The following is a 10,929-nucleotide window of genomic DNA, read 5'->3' as shown; positions in this document are numbered from 1 at the left end:
TAAAAAAAAATGTTTTTTGTAGAGTTGGGGTCTTGCTATATTGCCCAGGCTGGTCTCTAATTTCTGGGCTCAAGCAATCCTCCTGCCTCAGCCTCCCAAGTGTTAGGATTACAGGCATGAGCCACCGCACCTGGCTGGGGCTGTCCTCAAACAAGAATCCTTCGCCTTGTCATTGGAATATTCTTGCAACTTATCTGTAGGCTTGAAATCTTTCGAAATAAAGTTTTTCTTAAAAAAAAAAACCCACAGATTTTGATTTAAATATTTCAGAGCGAAGCTCAGCTTCTGTATTTGTAAATTCTCCCCCAGGGAAATCCAATCTGCAGACACAGCTGAAAAACACTGATCTAAATGAATTAGAGAAACGGGTATGTAAATAAAATTTATTTTATATATCAGAAATTCTTTGAGAGCAAATATCCAAATTACTTATTAATGTATACTATGTAAGTATGGGAGAGTTTTAGAAACTGATTTTTCTTTAAAAGAATCTTGTCTTTATTTAACCTATGAAGATGCAGGTGAGGCGGCGCACAGTGACTCATGCCTATAATCCCAGCACTTTGGGAGGCCGAGGTGGGCGGATCACGAGGTCAGGAGTTCGAGACCAGCCTGGCCAACATAGTGAAACCCCATTTCTACTAAAAATACAAAAACTTAGCCGAGCAGGTGGCGGGTGCCTGTAATCCTAGCTACTCAGGAGGCTGAGGCAGGAGAATCGCTTGAACCCAGGAGGCAGGGGTTGCAGCCAGCCGAGATCGCGCCAGGCACACCAGCCCAGGCAACAGTGTGAGACTCTGTCTCAAAAAAAAAAAAAAAATGGAAATGAACACATAATACCTGCAAAGCAAGAAGACATCTTCCTTTTAATGTTTTATTTTGCCTTTGTTTTGCCTGTTAGTTGTGCCCACTTTGCGGTACAAAAAAATAAGTGAAATGAAAGTAAGTAAAAACGATCATTTCTGCTTACATTTACAGCTCATTTCATATTCTGCAAAATGTTTTCCCGTCTGCTATCACCGCCGCCATCCTCACAGCAGCCTGGGAGAAAGGCAGAGCCAAAAGTCTCATCTCCACTTCGTGCATGGGTGATCTGAGGCCCAGTTAAGAAAAGTGGCTCTACCGAGGTCCCGGAGTTGGTTGCTGGAGGCACTGGCAAAGGAATCCAGGCTCCAGCCCCCTTCTCTGCCTCCTGCCATCTTCCAGTTGCTTTTTTCCTTTCTCTCTTTCTCTATCTCTTTCCCCTTCTCTCTGCCTTGAACTCTCTCTCTTTCTACTTCAACTTTCCTCTCCTTGCTCCAACCCTCAGATTGGAGTCAGCTTTGCAAGTTGTCCAAACTTTTTGTCACTCTGGAAACCTGCCAGCCCCATGGCCACAGCCCGATCTCATCAAAAGCTCAGCATCTGCACCTAGAGCAAGCCCTTTCCGGATGTCAGCATGCAAAGATTAACTCTGGTCTCTCCATCTGGCCCTAGATAAGATAAGATTAGGAGAGCGGCACTATAAATAGGTCCCCATCCTTCCTCAGGCCCAGGCCCCAGCCAGCTCAGGCTACACTATCCCAGGATCAGCATGGCCGTCCGCCAGTGGGTAATCGCCCTGGCCTTGGCTGCCCTCCTTGTTGTGGACAGGGGAGAGTGGGCAGAACCTGGATTCTCTGTGACTTTGTGTTGGTAGGTGAGCTTGGGGTGAGAGCAGAAACAGGGCCTGGAGCACCCTGTGAGGCCTCAGCTTTTTCCATGTACCTTCATTCTGCATATGCACCCTCCACTGTGCTGGGGAAAGTTCTGGGCTGGGAGAAAAGAAACTTGGGTTCAAATCCTGACTCTGGCGCAGAATTACCAAAGTCCCCTACCCTCTTGGGGCCTCAGTTTCTCCAGCTGTAAAGGAGGGCATTGTTCCAGTTCAAAGCTGCACTGAGCAACTATTGGGCTGGAGGCTGTGGGGACAGAAGGGAGCAGGTGGGTCCCAGCTCTCAGGAGAGACTGACAAGTATGCTGGGTGCAGGGTGGTGGGTGCTAAGAGAGACCTGGCCGAGGTCTTCTGAGCTCCCGATCTCTCTGAAAGACTGTGATTTGGGACTTGGGCAGCCATGTGAGCATGACAGAGCCCTTTCCCAGGACTGGACACGTATACTTGGGGCAGGGCCCTCTCAGGATCTGGGCCATCCCTGCAATCTCACAGCTACCATGTCAGGCACTGTTCTGAGCCCTTAAGACAGATTAGTGACCCAAACAGAAAAAGCATGGTCCTGATGGAGCATAAATCCAATGGGGTAGAGGAAAAGGGGAAAGACAATAAACAAGATGGTTACAATGTATGTTAAACGGTATGTTAGAAGCTGATAAAAGTTAAGGAAAAAATACTTGGCAGGGTGATGGGCACTGGAAGGGGGTTGCAATTTCAAATCAGGGGAGGTATCTCTGAGAGTCCGATGTTTGAGCAAAGCTTGAAAGAGATGAGGGACTAAGCCATGTGGATATCTGGGAGAAGAAGATTCCAGGCAGAGGGAACAGCTCAGGTGCAAAGGGCCTGAGGCAGGAGCATGCCTGGAGTGGCTGAGGTACTGTAAGACCAGTGTGGCAGGAGGGGACGTTGTACGGAGTGATAGGAGAGGAGATGAGAGAGGCAAATTGGAACTGTACCAGGAAAGACCTTGTTGGCCAACATAAGAACTTGGCTTTTCCTCTGACTAAAATGGGAGGCACTGAAAGCTTTGAGCAGAGAGTTATGTCTTTCAAGGGTTGCTCTGGTTGGTACATTGAGAATAAACTGAACAGGGAAGCGGGGAGACCAGTTAGGACCCTCCTGGACAAAAGCCATAAGTTATAAGGCAACGCCTGGCAGGATCCCAGGGCCACTGACCTCATGGCCAGTCCCACACCCATTTCCCCAGCTGGAAACAGACCTGGGCACAGGGGGAAAGGGAAATGGGTCTGGGGACCTGTTCAGGAGCAGCCTGCTTATGCCCAGCCTGCTTACGCCCAGCCTGGCACCTACACCTACCTACTCCTTGAGCAGTTGGGAACACTGAAAAGCCTGCTCTGAAGAAGTTTGGTTTTTGTTTGTTTGGTTTTTTTTTTTGTTTTTTGCACATTTCAGACTACTGCCTGGGCTGAGTGAGGAGGGAGCACTTTGGGTCAAGGTCAAGGGCAGCCTGGGGGTAAATGTAGCTTTTCCCCACATCCCCCAGAAAGAAACTCTGACATCGTAGAATTCTGAACACCCCCTCCTCCCAATACACTTTAATTTTTTTTTTTTATTTAAACAAAAAATTTTTTTTCAAGACGGAGTCTTGCTTTGTTGCCCAGGCTGGAGTGCAGTGGCACAATCTTGGCTCACTGCAACCTCTGCCTCCTAGGTTGAAGCAATTATCCTGCCTCAGCCTCCTGAGTAGCTGGGATTACAGGCACATGCCACCACACCCAACTAATTTTTGTATTTTTAGTAGAGACAGAGTTTCACCATGTTGGCCAGGCTGGTCTCGAACTTCCAACCCCAAGATTTGCCCACCTCGGCTTCCCAAGGTGCTGGGATTACACCAATGCACTTTAGTATTCAATTCCTGAACACCCACAGTGTGGGACATTGAACCAAGTGCTGCATAAAGGCAGACATAAAGGAACCCCAAGGAGCTCAGGTGCATAGGGAGGCGGGGTGACCCAGTGAGTGGGACAGTACATGGTGGTGTGAAAGAAGCCTCCATCCAGATCTGCTCAGGAAACTGTGGGGGACATCAAGGACAGCTTCACTGGGGGGCAGCATCAAGCCTTGAAAGGAGGGTATGATTCAGCGGGAGGAGAACAGAGATGAAGACATTTCAGGGAGGGGACACGGCATGAGCCAAAGCAGGGCCCAATCTAGGACCTGTGAGCAGAGAGGAATAGCTGGGGTATGGAGAGGTGTACTGGGAAGTCAGCCCAAGAAGCAAGTTTAGGGTCAGCTTACACAGTACCCTAAACATAAGACTAAGCAGCTCAGGTCCATAGGGAGGCTTAGTGATCAGGACAGGGAACCATGGAAGGGCTTTATATTTTTTAAATGCTTTTCTTTTCCCTAACAGTTAAATATCAAGAAATGCACAAATCTTATCACTCGATGAATCTTGACAATGTATACACTCGTGTAACCCAAACCCCCATCAAGATACAGGACCTCTTGAGACAGGGACTTAGGGAAGAAAAATAAATACAGAACATTTCCATAGCCCCAGAAATTCCCCTATGTCAGTCAATCCCTGCCCCCATCCCAGTGCTCTGACACTTTTTTTTTTTTTTTTTTTTTAAGAGACAAAGTCTCACTCTGTTGCCCAGGCTGGAGTGCAGTGGTGCAATCATAGCTCACTGCAGCTTCAACCTCCTGGATTCAAACGATCCTCCTATCTCAGCCTCACAAGTAGCTGGGACTACAGGTGCATGTCACCACACTCAGCTAATTTAAAAATTTTTTTAAATTTATTTATTTTTATTTATTTATTTATTTATTTATTTTTGAGACGGAGTTTTGCTCTGTCACCCAGGTTGGAGTCCAGTGGCACAATCTTGGCTCACTGCAATCTCTGCCTACTGGGTTCAAGTGATTCTCCTGCCTCAGCCTCCTAAATAGCTGGGATTATAGGTGTGCACCACCACGCCCAGCAAATTTTGTATTTTTAGTAGATATGGGGTTTCACCATGTTGGTCAGGCTGGTCTCGAACTCCTGACTTCAGGTGATCCACCTGCCTCAGCTTCCCAAAGCGCTGGGATTACAGGTGTGTGCTACTGCAACCTGCCCTCATTGTTAAATTTTTTGTAGAGATGAGGTCTTGCTATGTTGCCCAGGCTGGTCTCAAACTCCTGGCTTCAAGTGATCCTCCTGCCCCAGCTTCCCAATGTGATTTTTTTCCATCATAGATTAGTTGGCCTGTTCTAGGATTTCACATAAATGGAATCATAGGGTATATAATCTTTTGTGTGTGGTTTCTTATGCTCAGCAAACTATTTTTGAGATTCAGCCATGTTATTGCATGTATCAGTTGCTTGTTTTAATTGTTCAGTAGTGCTCCATTGTATTTATTTATCCATTCTCCTGTTGAAGGACATTTGGATCACTTTCAGTTTGGGCAATTTGACATGGAAGGGTTTTAAGCAGTTCAGTGACAGGTCTAGGTTTGCATTTTGATACCCCAATGCCAGGCTTAAACAGCACATTGGGGTGACTTAGTCTAAGTTTCTGTTTCCCTCTCTCTGTGGAAATACCCTGTAATAGCATCTCCAGGAAAATATAAAACTACATTGCCTTGCACACCTCCAGTGATGGGAAACTCACTACTTCTGGAGAAAGCCTCTTTCACTGTGACATAGCTCCCACTGAGAGAAAATTCTGCTTCATGTGGAACGCAAACCTGCTTCCCTGCAGCCTCCTCACAGAGATGGGCTCTGCTTTGTGAGGTTGAAAAGAGTCCATCTCTCCCTCAGCCCCAGGATAGCCCTTCAGAGACTTCAGGGAGCATCCTGCCCTTCTCTAATTTACATAAACGCCCTTCCTTCCACCTGTGCCATTAGACATAGCTCCAGTTCCCTCATCCACCCATCATGCTTGTCAGTCACATCACAGTTTGCTCATGTCCTTTAAGCAGTTCAGCCAGACCTTGAGGGGTACACCAGTGTATGTAGAAAGAGTCAGGCTCTGGACTGCAACAGACGTGTGGGAAAATCCTACCTCTGCCTTAACAAACTGCATTGCGTCACCTCTTTGAGCCTCTTTCGTAGTTCGTTAAACTGACCTATGCCCCAGGAAACAGATTCTGAGCTATACATGCAATTTACTGGGGAGCGTTCATGGGAGTAACATCCATGAAGGATGAGGGAAGTTGACTTCCATGCAGCGCAACAGAGGCTTCAGATGATCCTACAGGCAGCTTTGGGCGAGGGGATCAGGCCCTTTGTAACCACATCAACCCGACATGGGATATGGGCTGTTCCTGGGTAGTGGATGCAGCCCTGGGCAAGGCAGCTTCATTCTCTGAGGGTAATTCCTAGGAAGAGACTTGCAGTGAGTGGTCAATATTTCTGGCAGCAGGGGAAATGAGTGCCTCAGACTTGCGCGAGGGCTCTTGATGGCAGAACACAGCATCCGCTACTATCTCCTTTCTTCCCTCTGCTACGCAGCAGTAAGAGAGGGGTGGAGAGGAGTTAAAATCATGTGTTCTCAATGCCTGGCACATAATAACTGCTGAATTGTTATTTTATAATTATTATATGGGACACAACAATTCCAGTGGGATCTAACAAGGAATAGGCTGGACTGTCACCTTCCTAATTTTTGAATTTCTGTCTCTGTTTATGGAACCCAAGATCACATCAGCTTTCTGGCAGCCCCATTGTCTGGTGGCTCATCACCTTTCCTTGAGGAATTCCAGGTTGGGTAGTTGCTGGACCAAGCTCCCTGAAGCAGAAGCAGTCCTCAGACCCCTAGACCTGGGGTCTAGAGCCGGCATAATCTAATTCTTGCTTCTTTGTGTTTCAGAAGTGCCAGTGGCAGCAGGAAAGCTCCCTTTCTCAAGAATGGTAAGGCAGCTGCGTGTTGTTCTCACCTTCTCTCTGCTGAGAGGAGTCCTCTCGTCCATGCTGAGAAACCAGTTATTCTTCTCCATGATCCTGCTCAGACACCTTCAATGGCTCCAAGGTGGCCTCCTGGCCTGCACATTCCCCACATTAGCCCCCAAGGCTGAGTAGGCCCAGCCCCCTCACCCAAGTCCCAAGATTGGCCTCAAAGCCCTTATGATATCCCCCACCTGGTGTCCAAGGCCCCTTCCATCAGTGAGATCTCCCTACCCAGGCTTAGCAGGACAGGGTGTGCTCTCTGCTCTGTATAGTGCAGACAGGCAGGCCACGGAGTTCAGGCCAAAGAGGGGACCCTGGCACACTGAAAGCACCTGTGGAGTGTGCCAGCCTCCCACCACCACATTCCATCTGATTGTCTAAACACCAAGTTGTCCCCGAATCCTGATTCCACCTTGGCCCTTGGCCTAATGCCCCCAGTGACCCAGAAGGCAGTGGTACTGGCATCCTTGAGACTCTTGAGATTGCCCCTTCATGTAGTGGAATGAGGAGGCTTGGAGCCACCTTCCCATACACAGCCTCAGCATTGTCCCCGTCAGTCCATCAGAATCCAGCCCCGCTTATTCAGTGCCAAAGAGCCAAATAGTTTACATACCTTATTTCAATTAGCCCTATGTGAGAGAAACACCACTATTATAATTTCTACAGATGAGGAAACTGAGACTCAGAGAGTGGAAATACCTCAATTAAGGTTATACAGCTAATCAGTGGCAAAATTCAGGTTTCTAGGGTTCGGGCCTTCACGGTTGCACCACACAACCTTTCTCAGCCTATCCCTGTCTCAGGCACTAATGCCAGTCCTGACTGAGTTCTCACCTTGACCTCAGGCCTGTCCTCAAACCCTTTCAGACAGCCTCGATTAAGCCCCAAGCTCTGCCCCATTTCTTCAGCCTTCGCACCTTTTGCAGCCTTTCTGACATGGGCCTGATAGGTCATGCAGGCCAGGGAGAGTTCAGGAACCCCCAGGGAGAGAGGGGCCTCCTGGGAATGATGGGTGGTTCTGTATCCTGGGGTCTTCAATGGGACCAGCAGCAGAAGTTCTGATTAGTGCCTCTGAAGAGGGTGTGAACAAGTCCCCAGGAGCTTGAGGGCACAAACTCACTCCACACACATAGACATAAACACAGGCATACGCTTGAATGCCTGCACACCGGGGGCTCCAGAGACACAGGTACACATATGTACACATCCAGCCATAGGCACACACGTGGTCATGCACACACACATACAAGCAAACACACCAAGGGGCTCTGAGTGGTTGGTTTCATCTTCACTGGACCCACACTGGGGGCCTTCTTGACTCTGATACCTCACTGGGGCCCCAATGGTTCCGAGCAGAACCCCTGTATCCCTCCCCACTGCCTCTGAATCCCTGAGTCCTCTCCCTCCCTTCTCTTCCACAGCCCATCTGTGAACACATGGTAGAGTCTCCAACCTGTTCCCAGATGTCCAACCTGGTCTGCGGCACTGATGGGCTCACATATACGAATGAATGCCAGCTCTGCTTGGCCCGGATGTAAGTCTGCCCCACAACCCCTGCTTGCTTGGGTGGGCCCCATCTCTGGTGCACAGTCTGAAAGGAGCAAGACTTGACCTGCTTCTTCCTTCATACATGCTTGACCTGAGAAGAGTCCTCCAACATATGCCCCTAATAGAATGAGTGCCAGATTAACTCAAAGAAGGCACATGGTTCCAAGCAGAAATCTAGAAGCTGGTGGTGGATAGGGAGTAGGGGCAGAAACCATTTTCCTTGTTCTGCCCTGATTGACTAGGTGACATCATCTGTTTTTTCATTCGTCTAGCCAGCAATTATTTATTGAGCATTTACTATGTGCTAGGCACTGGGGCTAGAACAGAGCCTAAGTTAGACAGCATCACTGGCCTCCTGGAACATACAATTGGTGTAAGGGGGAAGCCAGGCTGATAGTCAGCCAATTGCAGCACAGAATTTTTTTTTTTTTTTTTTTTTTTTTTTTGAGACAGACTCTCACTGTCACTCAGGCTGGAGTGCAGTGGCACGATCTTGGCTCATTGCAACCTCCGCCTCCTGGGTTCAAGTATTCTCCTGCCTCAGCCTCCCGAATAGCTGGGATTACAGGCGCCCACGACCACACCTGGCTAATTTTTTTTTTTTTTTGTATTTTTAGTAGACATGGGGATTCACCATGTTGGCCAGGCTGGTCTCGAACTCCCGATCTCAAGTGATCCGCCCGCCTCAGCCTCCCAAAGTGCTAGGATTACAGGCATGAGCCACCGTGCCCGGCCTTCAGCACAGAATTCTAAGGGATCAGTGGGGCACACAGGAATAAGTAGAAATTAGCTAGGAAAAAGGAGCAAGGGAAGATAATTTCAAGTAGATGAGTTTGAAAAGGTCTACAAGGAAAAGTTTACATTTGAGGAAATATAAGAAGTTGGACATGTTGGAGTATAAAGTTTAAGGGAGAATCAGGGAGAGGCAAGAAGTGAGTCCAGAGAGATGAGCAGGGCTAGAACATGACCTCCCTACATCAGATCACCTATTGGCTCTTAGTTTCTTCATCAATAAAACCCATCTTCTATGATCCTGAGAACTAAATGAGACCATGGAAGTGAAGAAAGTCCTCGGAAGCTGCAAAGCTCTGGATAGATGTGAAAGTTTGTATTTGAGGAAATATAAGGAACATCAGGATGTTGTCCTAGCTTAGAGAAAGATCATGCTAATCAAAGACTCATGGTTAGGAGGTACATTGGGAGTGGAATTGACAGGCTTGGTATGTGACTGTATGTAAAGGCTGAGGGGAAGGAGGCAGCATACTGGTTTCTGATTTGTGGGCTTGGGTGGCCAGTGGTTCCATGGGCTGAGATGGGTGGTTTGGGGGTCTGTACCAGTTCTGTGGGGGGCAGTGATGTTTGTGGATAGTTGAGCCCCTAGGACATCCCACTGGATATGGACAACTGCATGAACAGGCAGGACATAGGTCCGAGCTGGAGACAGATTTGGCAGCCATCAGCATGCGCTGGTGGTGGAAACCCCAGGAAGCTGAAATCCCCCAGGGGGAGGGTGTGCAAAAAAGGAAAAGCTGTAGAAGGATGTGCCCATGGACCCTTGGGATCTGCCCTGTATCCATACACTGCATATGTGGGTGACGCTCAGCAGGATGTCTGGATGGACTATGCCAGGTCCCTGAATGGTACACTACAGCTCCTGAGAAGGTAGCCTCATGCCTGTCTTCTTTGATCCTAGAAATACCAAACAGGACATCCAGATCATGAAAGATGGCAAATGCTGATCCCACAGGAGCACCTCAAGCCATGAAGTGTCAGCTGGAGAACAGTGCTGGGCATGGAGAGGATATGACATGAAATAAAAGATCCAGCCCAACTGAGTGAAGTGGTCAGTGTCTCTGGGGACACTGGTTGCAGAGGGGATAGGAGGTGGATCTTGCATTGTCACCTCTACTCTGAATTTGATGTCCAGCTTCTGTCCGTCCCTCTGGTGCTCCTCAACCCTGTCACATGTCCCCTCAGAGGTCCCAGTTATCTTCTGCCTGCCTGAGAGGCCAGTCCCTGACCCCAGGATGCTGCCTAGTACTCCTGTTTGCCCCAGCCTGGACTATCATTCAGGCCAAGAACGTAGGTGAGGTCTGTATCCTCTGCCACTGCTGGGGTGCACAGCCCAGCCTCAGAAAGCCTCTGTGAAATCAGAAACAGTGGCTCATACCTATAATCCCAGCACTTTGGGAGGCTGAGGGTGGCAGGATCGCTTCAGGCCAGCCTGGACAACATAGCAAGACTGTCTTTACAATTTTTTTTTTTTTTAATTAGCCAGGCTTGGTGGCATGCACCTGTAGTCCCAGCTATTCAGGAGGCTGAGGTGGGGGGGATTGCTTGAGCCCAGGAAGTCGAGGCTGCAGTGACTCATGATCGCATCACTGCACTCCAGCCTGAGTGACAGAGTGAAACCCTGCCTCAAAAAAGAAAAAAAAAAGCTCTGTGAGAGTCATCCTGTGCCCCCCATGGCTTCCTCCTGGGTTGTGCCAGCACTCCAAGGCATGTACACACAGACACGTGGCACAGCAATGGCTGATATTCAGGCAGTGTACACAGTACAGCTGAACTGCTTGTTGTAACATTGAACTAGGTTTTTCACAATTGAAAACAGGTGATGCCCCAAGCCCTTTGAGTGCCCCCCCATACCCTAGCCACCCAGATTGTCCCCTGGAAACACCTGGGTCTCTCGGTGTCCACGGTCTGGGGTTAATTCCTGGCACTGTGGGATGATTTCCAGATGCTGCTCTGCTCTTTTGGTCAACATCTGCTCTGACTGGTTGTCAAATATTCTGACA

At 48.7% G+C, this 10,929-nt stretch overlaps 1 protein-coding gene across 1 annotated transcript; it reads left to right on the top strand.

Annotated features, from left to right (window-relative positions):
* The first annotated feature begins 5,946 nt into the window (after positions 1 to 5,946).
* On the top strand, positions 5,947 to 10,929 carry SPINK4 (serine peptidase inhibitor Kazal type 4). Its single transcript, XM_055117113.1, has 4 exons — positions 5,947 to 5,968; positions 6,510 to 6,550; positions 8,008 to 8,120; positions 9,828 to 10,929. Exons 1-4 carry the CDS (start codon positions 5,947 to 5,949, stop codon positions 9,871 to 9,873), a joined length of 222 nt encoding a protein of 73 aa, XP_054973088.1. The 3' UTR covers positions 9,874 to 10,929.

The sequence above is a fragment of the Pan paniscus genome, chromosome 11, assembly GCF_029289425.2.
Source record: "Pan paniscus chromosome 11, NHGRI_mPanPan1-v2.0_pri, whole genome shotgun sequence".
NCBI lineage: Eukaryota > Metazoa > Chordata > Mammalia > Primates > Hominidae > Pan > Pan paniscus.
Note: the sequence above shows the minus strand (reverse complement) of the source record. Positions and strands in the feature narration are given on the sequence as shown.